The sequence below is a fragment of the Phaethon aethereus genome (genome assembly GCF_964289735.1).
Source record: "Phaethon aethereus genome assembly, chromosome: 5".
Classification (NCBI taxonomy): Eukaryota; Metazoa; Chordata; class Aves; order Phaethontiformes; family Phaethontidae; genus Phaethon; species Phaethon aethereus.
The window spans coordinates 40,249,922-40,265,800 of NC_138579.1; the positions used below are offsets into that span (position 1 = coordinate 40,249,922).

Consider the following 15,879-nt stretch of genomic DNA (forward strand, 5'->3'; position numbering starts at 1 on the left):
CATTTGCAGTACATGCTGTGGTCCTTCTGTGTTTTGAGAGCAGCCTCCTGACTAGTTATCCTGCTATTTTAGGTGGAAGCTAAGGACAGAAGAAGCTGCTCAAAAGAAAAGAATAAAACTCTTCCTTTACTTTGTCCTGAAGTCAAAACTGCTCATTCCAAATTCTCTCTGGAAGTTCTAGTCCAATTATTGGTTCTCTTTAGTCAGTCAGCCTAAGTCAGGTTTTAAACTTCTGAATTCATGTAGATCTACAGCCTCTTCAGACTTTTGGTTAGTCTCTCTAATGTAACATAGCTGCAGATAGTAATTTTAGATAGGACAGTTACTAATTATTAGAAATACTAGTTTTAGTTTTGTGCGATCTCTGCCTCTTCCACAGCAATCTCCATTGCAGGTAGCTGGACATCATTTATTCAGTCTTCTCAATCTGTATAGTAACTTCAGGTCTTTTTGCTTGCAAACTGGAAAGCGTAGCACTTGCTCTAAGGTATGAAGTAAGCAAATTGTTAAGAAGCTGATTGTAGAACTTAATAGCAGAAAGGAATGGCCACAACACTAGCCGAAAATGGGTCCTAAAGGTTTCTATATGCTGTTGTGGTCCAGATCCTTAGGCATACAAAGATTAATCCTAGAAATCTGTACTTCCTGCTTGTTCCTGCAGACTTTATTTGTTGTTGTTTGTATTAACAAAACCTAGTAACATTAGTTTGTGTGTGCTGTCACAGAATATAGCAGCTGTGAGTAGAGTGATGGTGTTGGATTGTATTGTTGCTTATGCTGATATCTGTTGGTTCACTTCTAGACAAAATTGCCACCTTCTCCCACCCTGGCTAACTATCCAATTGTATGCATGAGAGCTTATTCTCGTTGACTTATTTTTCTACTTCATAGGACATACTTCAATCATATGCAGTGTTTCTGAATGAATTATTCAAACAGGAAAGGAATTTCATCTTTGTGTGAAAGGCATTCTTTGTTATATCTTCATTTAACATAATGTGTGCTGAACTTAAACACTTTCAGTTTAGTCTTTAACTTCATGTTTTGTCCTTATGTGTCCTTGAAATGCTTGCATAAGGAATACTTTGTTTGACTAAAGCTGGTGGAAATTACTGAAGCTGAGTTCTGTGTATTTTTCCTTAGCTGGTTCTGCCTTAGCATAACTGATAATATCAGGTCAGAGAGGGCTCTGTAAACAGCCATCAATAAGAGCATGCTTATGTCTCACTGCCAAGCTGTACCAAAATGGTGGCTTTTCACTTCGTTCTTAAATTTGCTGGAGTTGGACCGTAATTGTTCTGCTAACAATTAAAGGCAGCTGTTTATCTTTGGGAAGGAGCAGAGAGTGTCGGTTCGAATTACACTGCAGTTACTTCTGTTCAGAAGTCTTCTGGATCAAGATGGTTGAAGAAAACCTGTACTGGGAGAGACAAAAGGATGCCTCAACCTTGGTCTCTTTGCAATTAACGAACAGTGCTAGCCTAGATCCTGGAGTTGTAGTTCCCAACTTGTTTCATGCCTGATTGTCCTAATGGACAGGTGCAACTTGCTTTTGTTTCATAAGTATCTGCCTTCAACAAGATGAATTATGTTGAATTACACTTTGGTGATGTTCACCTAGAAAATATCCTTAAGCCAACACTTACTAATCTGAAAGGGTGAAATTGCTAGGATGTAATACTGTATATAGTACTTCAAAATATTTCTTGGTATGGCCTGTAAATTATCTGAAGGGAAGTTATTGTCTGGTAGAAAGAAGTGGTTTGCCTTCCTGGGAGAGATAACATGTCCCTGTATGTCTCTGCCATTCCAATAACTTTTGCTGATGGTGTGTGGCTGTTGTGGTTAACCCATCCTTACTTTTGCTCCTAGATCCAGTTTGAGGAAACGATCTGGCTAATGACAAGTGCCTTCAATCAGAGTCCTTTCCGTGCTCTTTGAAAGAATTCTGTTTAGTACTTTTCCTTTTGATTTGATTTCTGGGTATTATAGTTGGAATCCAAAAGTTACATGTGTGTTTGTATAGACAGAGAGAATTTCATATGTCAGAATTTCAAAATGCCTTGTAGCTCCTAAGTCTTCATGGTTTTTGTTGGCTGATGACAGTGGACTTTACAAGGCAGCAGCTTCTGTGACAGTATATGGGGTATGTATGTGACAGCTCTAGCGCTGAGCTTCCGATGTCAAATGGGCAGTATTCATCTGAGATACTGGGATATATTGAAGCCCCTGATACTTGAAAAGGGAAAAATTGTTTTGAATCTGCACTCAGCGTAGACAGAAAAACTTCTATTTAACTGGTAGGTTAATATTAGTTCTTTTTTGTTTTTCCTTTTTTTTTGTTTCTCTCAGTGATCCTGGTGGAGGGATTGAGATGTCAGAGTTCATACGAGAAGCAACTCCCCCTGTTGGCTGTAGTTCACGCAATTCTTATGCTGGGGTAGATCCAAACAACCAGGTAAGAATTAAAGCTACTGCAGTTGTTGCTTTAGTACTGCTGGCTTTGCAATCTGTAGAGTAATCTTTGCTGATTTTTTTTTTAACTTATTTCACTTGAAAAAAAATTGTGTTAGGATAAACAACTGCCCTTTCTGTATTTAACTGCTTTATTAGTGTGGCATTGCACTCTCCTAGTTGCATAGCTCTTGCTCATCTCATCTTGTGTTCATTTTAGGAATGGCTGGATTTTATAAGGCAACCTATTGTTCCATCAGAAAGTATTCCATTTTGCTCAGTTAGCTTCTTTCTGATTAAGTAAATCAAAACTGCTCAGAGCATGGTCAGATAAGTACCAAGACTCACTGTGGTGGGCTTTCCTCTTCCTTTTGCTGTGAGTGAGCCATTACATAACTCAAGCTGTAACTTCATCCTTGTGTTCTAACTTAGTTTTTCTGTTACTTTTGCTTGATCTGTCATTTAGATGCTTAATTGGCAAACATCAGTTGTGCTGAATTTGAGGAGGCTTTTGCTAAGTTGTCTTAGAACGTATCCTCTGGTGATTATTTCCTGCAATGCTAAATGGCTTTCTGAAAGTTATTATTCCTGACAGTTCAGACTCTGCAGTCAAAAATGTTAATTTGCCCAAGTACGAAGCAAGCTAAACTGGTAGAAATGGAAAAACTAAGACTGTTTGGTTTTGGATGACCTCTGCAAAATCTTCACTATTTTGACACTTTGACAAGGGTGGGAAGAAAGCAGTAAATAGGGGCTGCTGTGCATCAGATGGAAGCGCTGAATAACTGTCTTTATTAGATTTTAATGCAACTTCATTATGCTCTCGTTGCCTTGTAATTTCACTGGGGAAGTTGTTCTGTTTCCTTATGTCCGCTAGATTTATGCGTTCAACTTCAATAGCACTGCATGTGTGGTTCCTTCTATTTGGCTTGTGACATTTAGCCAGTCGTGGCATCTTTCTTTTACCAACTCTTCATGAGGACAAGTAGATTGACTAGCCAGACTGTAAGGTTATGTTGACACTGAGTAATGCAGCATTTTATGGAAGGTACAGAAGCTGTTCTTGAATGAAGTGGAAATCCTTGGTGTGGTATTACAATATCAAGTCCTTCTAATTAGTTCTCTGAGCAAGCTGTACATAATCTAGTGCAGTGTTATGCTAATGTTGTTGTTTTATCTGAACAATGCTCCATTATGCAGCATAGGTGCCCTAAGAGATTTTCTCCTTGGAAGGGAGCAGGTATTTGGTAGTGTTCAAAGGAACACGAAGTGATGGTCCATGTAGGAAGACAGAACTAGGCTGGGGATCATGTTTCTTCAACTGGTTGTTGGGGGGAAAAAACCTATTCCAAACATACTCATAAACAGTTTTAATCTTAAAGCATGTGAAGAAGCAATGTGTTCTCTCCTGTGTACTTTAATGCTGACACTATAACATAGTTAAAGCTACTGTGAAAGGAAGTATAGTGTTTAAAATCTGTTTATGCTGATAAAATTAGTGCTCACTAGTCACCTGTGACTGAATTTACAGTATCAAAAGGGTATGTGAACAGTAAGCATCTGAGTGCTGTTCAGTCGAAATAGCTTTCCCGTGCTGATGCATTTGCATTTAGCTACAGCATTCAGCAAGGCATGTTACTGAAGGGGAAAAAAAAAAAATTGAAACATGGGAAAATAACTAATGAAAAGTGTGCATGACAGTATAGTGAAGAAAATCCATTAAACAAGCTCGGGGTGCTTTTTTGCATTAGCAAAGCTGATGTTCTTCAGTATGGCTGAATAAAATCTACACACATCTTCAGATTACCTTTAAATTTACTGTGCTTACAGAGAAGAATTAGTAGAATTATGCTCTTTTTCCTCAGAGTAATTTGAACTAGGGATTTTTGAAAACCATACCAATAAGTATACAGTAGAGTCGTTGCTGTCAGTTGGGTTCAAATTTTGCCTTTGAGTGCTCTTATCCTATCTTATTTCTGAGTGGTTTAATTATTTGACACACACATCTTTGTGTGCTATTTGGAGTTCTTCAAGAGAGGTGGTATGGGAAGGAAAGGATAAGTTTTCTTTTAGCACGTCTGCAAAATAGTCTGCTACTGATTACAGGACGTATGTAGAAAGGCAGACTGCAAACCTAAATGGGTAGCTAGTTTTCGTATGAGGAGATTACATGCCTGCTGGTTGGCCATTGAACATGGCTGAAGAGCAGATACAGAATCACAGGATGGTAGTGGTTGAAAGGGACCTCTGAAGATCATCTGGTCCAACCCCCCTGCCAAGCAGGATCACCTAGGGCAGGTTGCACAGGAATGCGTCCTGTCGGGTTTTGAAGGTCTCCAGAGAAGGAGACTCTGGAACCTCTCTGGGCAGCCCGTTCCAGTGCTCTGTCATCTTCACAGTAAAGAAGTTTTTCCTCATGTTGAGGTGGAACTTCCTGTGCTGCAGTTTGTGCCCACTGCCCTTCGTTCTATTACTGGGCACTACTGAAAAGAAACTGGCTCCATCCTCCTGACAGCCCCTTTGGATACTTATAGACATTTATAAGGTCCCCTCTCAGCCTTCTCTTCTCCAGACTAAACAGCCCCAGGTCTCTCAGCCTTTCATCATACAAGAGATGTTCCAGTCTCTTAATCATTCTCATAGCCCTCTGTTGGACTCTCTCCAAAAGTTCCCTGTGTCTCCTGAACTGGGGAGCCCACAATACTCCAGATGAGGCCTTACCAGCACGGAGGAAGGCGGGAGGATAACCTCTCTTGACCTGCTGGTCTCACTGTTCTTAATGCACCTAGGATACCATTGGCCCTCTTGGCCACCAGGGCACACTGCTGTCCCATGGATAATTTATTGTCTACCAGGACTCCAGGGTCCTTCTCCATGGAGCTGCTTTCCAGCAGGTCAATGCCTAACCTGTACTGGTGCATACTATAAATTTGAAATGTGATTGTAACTAATATCCAAGAATAGATCAAGGAATACTGCACTTCCACTAACCAGTTTACTTGCTTTGAGGTAACTGTAATCTGTGTGCTCAGAAACTGTCTTGAAAAGAAAAATTGCCTTTCTAGGAATGAGAGGGAGGAATAAGATACAGTAAAATGATTAGGTTGAATTGATGTAAGTTCATTCAGCTGCCAGCAGGGATCATCCTGCCATATTCCCTGTTCATGCTGCTGACACTTTCCATATACCAACACTTCGGTATTTGTGGTTATCTGGTCATTGGATCAACTCTGACAGACCTGAAAACTAACCATGGTAAAATATGTATCTTTTCCAGTGGGAGCAGTTTCTGGATTTAGCTTGGTGCTCACTATGTTGAACAGATTAAGTTTTCTATTAACATGCTTAAAGAAAACACCATGTTAGGCAACCATGGTCACTGCATTAAACATTCAGCTTTAGAACAGCAGTTGTTAGTGTACCACCACACAAGTAGTTAGTTTCCACTTTAGGATTTTTCCTTGAAAATACTTGGATTAGAAACTGTTTTTAAAATCAACTTAGTAAAATCTCCAGGTACAGTGGCTATAAAACAGAATAATGCACTGATGGGTGAGTAATTAGGTGCCTTGTCACCTCTGTTTGCAGTGGAAACATTCTGAGTCAGAAAGGATTTTACAGCACTGTGTTGTTGGATGGTTTTGTGCCTTTGAAAGTCTCTTCTACATCTATAGGCAAATGTATACATTGCAGTAATAGGAAACAACAGTTAGGTAATTCCTGAAAGTTTACAGCTTTTTATGTCATTCCCTGTTTCTAGGTTGGATCTGGACTATCTCGTCTGGGAACAGCAGCAACCATCAAAGGTGAGAATTTTGGCTACTTCTTAAAATTAACTTGCAGTAGCATTTGAAATCAATATTATTTACTGTATTGTTTCCAAATACTACCTACCTTGTTCATCTTCAAAACTTTTTTGTGAGCTAAATACAGCATTTACTAATCGGAAGAAATCTTCCTTGGAGTTATAAATTATATGCCTTAGACATGAGGAGAGAATATCCTGGAATCTGCTCTGTTTTCCACCAAACAGGTTTTTCTTTTGCTTGCAAATGCATGAGCCAAGGGCTTGGTTTGAGTTGGTTTGAGGACTTTTCCTACTATTTTGAGTTCTGTGCAACCACTTGCCCTTCTGTTGTTGTATTTCGGTGACTTGATTATTTATAGTTGTTTGGCATCTAGCAAAAGTATTGTCCAAGACAGCCCTTGTGAACTCCAAGATGAAAAGAAATTATTTGTAATATGCAAAGTTGCTACCTTGTAAATTTAGTAGGACAATAAGAAGACAAACAAAAAGGCAATGTGAATTTGTCACCTTCCTGATTCTTCCTTACCTATTTTACAAGTATTTTGTGACAAGCTACCCCTCATTTTTATTGACAACTATGTAAAAAGGAATGTTTAAATAGATACATCTAAGGAAAAAAAAAGTATCTTTATTTCCATTGGGTTCTGTGTAAGATACTTTTCCAGTTCTTCATTGAAGATCTGTGTAGTTGAACTAAAACTTTCTTACATTCAAAATAAAAGAGTAGACAGTACTTATCTCCAAAAGATAAGAGGAGTCTTGTGTTACTTGTAATTATTGTTATTTCAAATGAAGAAATAAAAGCAGCAGTCTTCCATGACAGGTGAGAAATCTGCAGTGTATGTAGATGTATGTGTTGAATACTTTGAGCACTAGTATTCTTCTTTCTTAAATTCACAGGAGATACTGACACTGCCAAGACCTCTGATGATATCAGTTTAAGTCTTGGCCAGAGTTCTAGCCTATGTAAAGAAGGGAGTGAAGAACAAGGTAAAATTGCTGCTTCTGCATATTAAACATGGTATTTTGTTACCGAAGACCCTTTGCTTAACATGCTAAATAAATTCATGCAATTTGTTAATAGACTGTAAGAAAGGGTATCTTGAAGCTCTCTGTTTCCATTCTTAATTACTCTTAAGTTTCTGGGATACATAGCTTGAATGCTTTCAACTTTTCTTTGGTTGCATGTTTCTTGTTTTGGCATCTTCCAGCAGGTAATAAATATTTACTGTCTCCTTACTGCTGAGAGGTAGATAACTTAAATGTCTCTAGACAATCTCTCTCATACTGAAAGTGGCCTGGGATTCATGGGCTTCATTGTAGACTAACTTTCTTTGCTTTCTAGTACAGCCAAATGAATTTTTTTTTAAATCAGACATGCTTTTCTGTAAATAATCCTGCACAGAGTTCTGTGTTTCTGGAGCTATAGACCGCTTCTAATATGCAAGTGGTTGGAGTTTTGTAATTGTTTTTTCCTAATGTGTAAGGAAACTGTTAGCTTCTATTCTTCAGTTGTCCAGTTTTGTTTCAGATCTCATTTTTTATTTAGCTTCATTGCCAGGAAAAATCTGCTCAGACTAAATCGGAGCATAAAACTGTAGAGAAATCTTTTCTTCGCTGATTATTTTAAAGTGATTAGCAGGAAGTTAACTCCGGGAATACTGTAGTTCGTTTTGGACAATCTAATCACATTCATGGGTTCCTTTCGGTTGTACTGTGTGATTCAGTGCAGGAAGTCTGTTTAAAACAGAGTATTACAGGTGGCTGTGCTGTTGTAACAGGCAGCAGGGTTCTACTATTTCAGGCCAAGTAACAGAACTGTTTGTGAAGCTACACAAGTGCAAATACTACAATTGCTAAATTTTTTAGGGTGTAATTTAACTTGTCTCCACATGTTCTATTTTTAGTGACAGTACCAACAAGGAAAGTAGCCTGACTTCCAATACTACCAGTTGGTGGTCAGTTTTACCAGGAGATGGCTTGTGATAGATAACAGAAACAATTGTTCTGAGCAAGAGCTAACAGCAAATCTTCATGATTTGCTTTAACAGCACCGGTTTTGGAGATAGTAGAACTCAGTAACTTTGTAGGGAGTTTAATAATAGTACCAAGAGACCTCTGCCAATGCCTGCATCCTTGCTAACTGTGAGCTTACTTGATATCTGGTAGGAAAGGTGATTTTTGTTGGGGTTTTTTGTGACTTCAGAGTTAATGGGGTTTACTTTGTGTTATTTCATATAAATTTTAAAATTATTAAATAAACAGTTTTCTGCATGTAGGAAATCAAACCAAAGGCAGGCTACACTTTTATAGTTACAGAACTTTGGGATACATAAAAACATTAAATCTGAGACACATGAGCAATAGAGGAAGTTGGGGACTTGTCAGAATTGTGTTGTCTTTTATTAGCTACTAAGATTAAGCTGGTGTTGATGGCTTCTTTTTTTTTTAAATAAAAAAGCTTGTCAGGTTTGCCCAGATGCTAGGAAATCTTTTAAATAGTTATATGATGCACAGTACTTGCAAATGGATTTGTCGGTTTATTTGCTTTATCTGATATAAACAAGCAGTTGTAAAGCAGATTATATAACTTACATGAACTTTCTACATCAATATTTTTAAATATGTACTTAAACAGATTTGGCAGCCGATCGGAAGCTTTTTCGTCTGGTGTCAAATGACTCGTTTGTCTCCATCCAACCTTCCTTATCCTCTGGACAGGATTTGCCAAGAGACAACAGTGACAAAGTTTGCCTCTCGAACAACCAGCTTGTGGACCAGTCTAAAACCAGTGCATGTGACACAGAAGTAGCTTCGCTTGTAACCCTGCATTCTCACTCCTATAGGAAGGATCATAGACCACGAGGTGTACCAAGGACTTCTAGCTCTGCTGTCGCTTTTCCAGATGCTTCACTAAATGACTTCCCTCTCTATCAACAAAGACGAGGACTAGATCCTGTCAGTGAGTTAGAAGCTTCCAAACCCCCTTCTGGATCCAGAGAGTCCTTGGCTGAGAACTCTTGCATTTCAGGAGTTTTTCAATTAGATGACATTCTGAAAAGTAGCAGCCCTCAACCATTGGCTAAGAGTGGGAAGAGTAAGTCTTTGAAAGCAGACAAAAGTGTGGACAGTCTGAGAAGCCTGAGTACTAGAAGCAGTGGTTCAACAGAAAGCTACTGCAGTGGAACTGATCGTGACACTAATAGTACCATCAGTAGCTATAAAAGTGAACATACTAGCTCAACGCATATAGAAAGTGTGTTGTCGGAGCACGAGGAGGAGTCTCCTAGAGAAGAGAAAAAGGATGGTAAGAAAAAGGACTGTGGTGTTGACTCAGAGGATGACAGCAGTTCTACTACTGACAAAAGGACTAGTAGCGAAAGGACTGCTGTCGAAGTGAGCACTAACAGTGGTGTTCAAGAGGTAAAGGGTTCTAATGCATCTGATGAGATGCACAGTCAGAAGGGTCTTGGTGCCTCTGCTTCAGAAGAGGCCAATAAGAACCCACATGCCAATGAATTGACTACGCAAATTGACAGGCCACCTGGGAAGGCTGCTGAACAACAAGATGAGCAGAGTGAGAAACTAGCTGTGTTAGTAGATTCAAGAGCTTCTAAAGAAACGAGTGGAAAACAAAAAGAAGGAGATGTTAGACCAAAATCTTCTAGTTTAATACATCGAACAGCCTCTACCCACAAGTCCAGCCGGAGAAGGACAGGAAAAAAGCGGGCTAGTAGTTTTGATTCAAGTCGGCACAGGGAATATGTTTCCTTCCGAGGTGTATCTGGTACTAAACCTCACAGTGCTGTGTTTTGTCACGATGAGGACTCCAGTGATCAAAGTGACTTGAGCAGGACATCAAGTATGCAGTCAGCTCACCAGTTCAGCAGCGATAGCTCTTCCAGCACCACCTCCCATTCATGCCAGTCTCCTGAGGGAAAGTACAGTGCTCTAAAGACCAAATACGTTTCTAAAGAACGTGGGGGCACAGACCCTGAAAACGCTCACAAAACCCATGCAAGCTCTGAAGGAATTAGCAAAAAACGATCTACACGTCGGACTTCTAGCACAAACAGTGCCAAGAATCGTGCCAGAGTGTTAAGCCTGGACAGTGGTACTGTAGCTTGCTTAAATGACCCAAATAGTTTAATGACACCAGGTAACATAAAACAGTTAACCACTTCAAAATCTGATTTGGAAGCCAAAGAAGGAGAGGTGCTAGATGAGCTATCTCTGTTGGGAAGGGCTTCACACTTAGAGTCAGTCACTCGTTCTAGGAATAGTTTACCAAGCCAGGCTACATTTCCTGAAGGGGAAGAGCAAGAATCAGCAAGTGGAGGTAAGTAAATGACCTACCAGAAGTACCTTGCCCTAGTTTGTTAATGAGTCTGGTGTCTGTGACTTAAGTTACAACTATACGTAAGCATCTTTCTGGTTTTTTTTTGTTCTTGCCTACTAAAACTGACAAAGCATTCCCTTCATAATCTCTTGGAAGAGCTACAGAAATAGGAGTTGAATTCAAACAAATGTTATGAAATCTATAGGTAGAGGTGTTATGGGTTTGCGACTGGCAGTCTTTGTTCACCGGAGCTGTATCTGAAAATTATTATTTGTGATCAAATCAGACCTACTCCACTGTATTACTGAAACTTCAAGTTATGTGTACTATTTTAAAAGTTAACAATAAAAGAGAGACTATTTTTGTTTGAAAGATTGTGCAGTTCAGAAAATTGGGAACATGGAAGTGATTGTTTGAAGTTACTGCTGCCTCTTAGGTGAACACTCTGGCATGGCTTGAGTTGGTATATTTAAAAAAAAAAAAAACCAACAAAAAAAACCCCAAAACCCTTACCATGCTGCCTTGAATTGTGCATTCTTGTGATGGTCTGGTCACTAAGCTGAATTCTCCTAGGGATTTGATTTTGCTTAGCTTTGCTATTGTTGGCTAGATGGTGTTGTTTACTTTGTGTTTGTTTGGGTGGGGTTTTTTTTCCTCATTATGAGAACACAGTAACCTTCCTGTGCTGGAGAGAGGAATGTAGTTTCCTCGTACTTTGTATAACTATAGCTTTGCTTGGTGTAATGTGAGTAAGCTTATCTGTAGTAGCCATATCAATATAGATTTTAAAAAAATTTTTGGAGCTCCCAATGTTTTTTTTATTACTTGTTAGGATGTTTCAGTCTCTTTTCTTGGTTGGCCAAATTGACTGCCTTAAGCAGGAAGGCTTTTAGTGTTATGGAAGATAAGTGGGTTTAAAATATATTTTCAGAGCAGTATGGGATTGCGAAGTACCTCAGTCTGACTTTTGGGATTTTTTGAGGGGGAATACCTACCAGATATCTGGATCTTGTTTGCTAAGCACAACAATGCTTCATAAAATCGTATTTTTAGATCAAGACACCGATACTTTTAAGAAACTGTAGCAAATTAACTGTTCTTGTTATTTAAACTGTCTAAGCAAAGTACAGTGACTCTTCCATCTTAAAAGGAGAGACTTCCAACTCACATCATAAAGTATGACCAGTAGTTCTTTCTTTTTCTTTTTTTTTTTCCTCTGACACTGACATAAGAGCAAACTCTAAAAATCAGTACAAAGAAATCCTGGGGGGAAAGTAGGTAGCGTGTTATAAATTTCTGGTAGCGTGCTACACTGAAGTTCAGCTGTGTATTGATTACTGATCAAATTTGACTGGTTCACAATTAGCTCAGACCTATGTAGATGCCTTCACTTTAAAAAAAAAAAAATCTACATATATTGGTACTTCCTGTCTTTCTGTTACTCCTAGTAACAGTTCTGCAGTAGCTTTAATGAAAGAGTCCAGGTTGCTCTTTCAGTACTAACTCTGCAAGCTAAACACTTAACACATGTTCTTATTATGCCTTGTTAAAGTGATAGCTCTTTATGTCTACTGAGAGTAGCTTGACTAATAAAAGGTCTGCTTTATATGTTTACTGTTTTGACTCCGTGCTCTTAGCACGAGATTTAATTTCGTCTTAGTTTGTGTTTTTACAGCTTAAAACTGTTACGGTTCTTTCCTTATATGCAAAGGAGAATTAATATATCTTACCTTACAGAACGTGTCAGACTTTATATGCACTTGCCAATTGTCAGTAGTCTAAAAGAATCAGTGCGTGACTGATCGCTGTATATTGCCAAATATTTTGATTGCTTTTTAGAGGAGTGAAATGGTGGGGAAGAGCAACCTTAACACACTTAAAAGCAATCTTAAAGATACAAATCTGTAGCAGCTTAAGCAGGGAAGTCTTGCTGTCATTCTCACTGGTCTGTTCTCTTCAGTTTCCCCTTTAAACTTTGTTTAGATAACGGTCACTTTGAAGTTGTTAGTATTTTCTAACAATGGTGAGCATCCGAGTATTACTTGCCCATGGGTTTCAGGCTCACTTTGAGAAGCAATCTGGATTCAGGTTCTCCGGATTTGGTGACATCATATGATTGATAACACTTGCTATATTTTATGTTTCCTATTACCAATAGAATACGAAGTACTTTCTTTATGAATGTAAGAAATGAATGTCCTTCTGCTTTTTTTTGAAAGCAGAACAAAAATATCACTTTTCTTTAGCATTACTTAAGTATTTATGCAGTCATGTCTAGCATTAAGCCAGTGCTTGAGTTTATATGTTCATGATCAATCTGAATAATTCCTTCATATTGTCCTTCGTTTCTACTGATTTCTTTTGTGTGTGTTTTTGTTGTTGTTGTTTTTTTTCCAAATTATAGCTTATATTACAAGTTTTCTTACAGCTGTATCTTTAATTGTGGCTTTCTTCTTTGTACTTACCTGTGACTGATAGTAATCAATGAAAATGTTTTAACTTTTTAGAATCTAAGTTGCTTTATAGTCAGTATTTCCCACTATTGAGTTTTCTTCTTTTAAAGACATACATGTGTAATATAAATAGACATCATATGTATAGAAATTATTTGAGAAAATTAAGAAGTTAGTTTATTTACATGTCGCAGATGAATTACAGAATAAACTTGGTTCAGATTTTCATCATTCATATCAGAGGATATTGGTTGGATGGGACTTCTAGAAGTTGTCTGGTCCAGCCTCCTGCTAAAAGGATTATTTTATAATTTTATATTAAAATATTTTTGAATTTCTGTGATTGGTTATGATAACTTTCTGAAACAAATAATTAATGGATGCATGCTGTATAACTGAAAGACTGATATTAATACCACCTCCTTTTGTTCAGTTGGCAGCTTTTAATTCCTATTTTTCAAATATGACTTAAAGATAAAATGAAGTTATAATTACTGATTTAAGTCTTTAGGGGGTAAGCTAAAATGTTCGTTCTTACTTGTTTGTGTAACTGCTAAAAAGTGTTTCATAATGGATAGGGCCTCTAGTAATCTTTTACTAAGCAGGATGCTCTACAAACTTGTACATATTTTACTTCAGCTGATACAACTTAGCAGTTTCATTTCTATCTTATTATGCCAGGAAGTGGTGAATGACTCACTCACTACAAGATAACTTGTGTGTTTGAATAGAAATTGCAGTTCATTAAAATGCAGACAAACAGCTTTTGAAAATTCTGTAATTAAATACATGTGGTGGATGTATAACAAAAAATGGAAGATGTCTTACAGTAGTTGTTATCCTTCTGTAACTATTCAGCCTCTAAAAGTAGCTAGTGAATTGATGGTTATGGGTTAGATTAAGTTGTTTAGATGTCTAAAAGTGTGCCTAGATGTCTAGTGATATTTTGGAAATACCACCTTGATACTGTCCTATGCCTGGCTTCTGTCAGATATGTGCTATTTCTGGATTGCTGTTAGCAAAGATTTAAAGAACCAGCATAATGCCATATATGACACAGGGATGTTTTGTAAAACTTGAGCTGTCAAGTTTTAGAGAAGTCAAGAGTTCTCCTCCAGCTCTGTATTAACTGTAGAAGGTCCATCCTTTAAGTTGCTACTTTCTTTTACAGGTTGCTGTAATTTAATACTTGTTTACTTTAAGTTCTTGAGTTACATACCCTTTTGTAAATAAAACTGCTGGTACTGTAATGTATTTTTCCTTCTGTGCATTGCATAGTGATATTGAAGTAACAGCTCATACTGTTCTTTTGTGTGTTGTGGTCTGCAGTACATGTCTGCAGGCAAAATAGGGTGTTGTGAGCTTGGACTAGAATCCTATGTTTCATATGGCATATGGAAACTCATTCATATTTTCAGTCTGTGTATGTGTACATATATGCTAAATGTATCTGCCTGTAATCACTAAACAGTATCCTCTCAAGTTAAAAGTACAGTTTAGTTCTCTGCTATGCAGCCAATGGTTATGTCAGCTGTTACCAATACATCACTTTTTTCCTACTATGCTTATGTTGCGTATGGTCTACAGTCATTAGTTATGTTGCCTGTGTTGTAGAGCTGTTCCATGCTTCTGATGGCTGTAGTTTGATGTTTTCTGCAGGTAGAATTAATACAGTTACAGAAGAGGAGGCTTCTGGTCTGTATTCTGGGTGTCTATCAATCAGTTCACATTCAGAGTGTGTTTTGCATAAGAAATCAAACTCTGAAAGAGTTTAGAAATGGTAGAAACTGAAAAACGTGTAAAATTACTATAATCTGGTTGTGTCTATGTTAGCTATCTCTATTCACATGTTCAGCAGGACCCCTCCTGTTACTGGATCAGATTAAGCAGATTAGCCAGTAGAAAGGTTTATCTTCTATGTGAACTTCTTTATTGGAACCAAAAGACTGGATTCCATTACTTGATTTTTTTTTTTTTAGATATTGACGAGCAGTGTTGTAATGTACGCAAGCATTTGGTTCAAACATGAGACACGGATTTTAATGTTAGCCCTTCCCAGTATCTGACTTGGAAGCATAGTGTTGTTCTGTCACAGCTTTTGTGTGTAAAGGTTGAGTTTTACAGAATTGCCTCTGATTTTTGATATCTCTTCATCTCAGTAGAGGTGAGATGTTGTTGTTCAACACTTCAGAGATGTAAACAGTGTTAGGAATGATGTGCAAGACTGAAATGGAATTCTGCAGTTTTGGAACTTGACAATGAAATAACACTTGGAATGAATCCTGCACCTACTAATCTTGTTAACCACTACCTGCTAAGACAAAATGCAGTTTTAGTATGTTGTGTGGGGACTGCGTCCTGCCTGTTCTGTCCCCTTTTTGGCATTTTTGGATAATTCGTGGGCTTTCATTAGATGACTTATGGTGAAAATAACTACCATCTTCCTGATACTTTGTGGTTCCATAAAGGTGGTGTTGGGGAACAAACAAACAAAAACCTCAGGTGTTGTTCAACTCGCAGCAGTGGCTGTTGAGAGCCAGGAACGTGTGTAATTGCCTGGCAAAACCCTGAGTACAACTTGTAAGAGACTTCCTGTTACTTGGTAGAACATGCTCCTTTAGTGTGTCATCTACATATACAGACTAGTATATGTTCTACCTAAAGCTCTGCAGGGCTGCATAAGGGAAGTTCAGGATACTTGATGAGAAATGCATGCCACAGCATTACAGCATATACCAAAAGTTAAAAATGAAGCAAAATACACTTCATTAAATTTTTTAGTTTTTGTTTCTTTCCCTGGGAATATTATTTATAAAACTTGACCC

At 38.1% G+C, this 15,879-nt stretch overlaps 1 protein-coding gene across 2 annotated transcripts in view; it reads left to right on the plus strand.

Moving 5' to 3' along the window:
• The window catches only part of PCNX1 (pecanex 1), a gene marked incomplete at both ends in the record, with an annotated part of 86,345 nt that overhangs the window by 11,579 nt on the left and 58,887 nt on the right, over positions 1 to 15,879 (plus strand). For both annotated transcript variants that reach the window (XM_082000006.1, XM_082000007.1), the window contains 4 exons: positions 2,353 to 2,458; positions 6,215 to 6,260; positions 7,163 to 7,252; positions 8,901 to 10,601. In XM_082000006.1, coding sequence (XP_081856132.1) covers positions 2,353 to 2,458; positions 6,215 to 6,260; positions 7,163 to 7,252; positions 8,901 to 10,601 — 1,943 coding nt within the window. The remainder of the gene's footprint in view (positions 1 to 2,352; positions 2,459 to 6,214; positions 6,261 to 7,162; positions 7,253 to 8,900; positions 10,602 to 15,879) is intronic.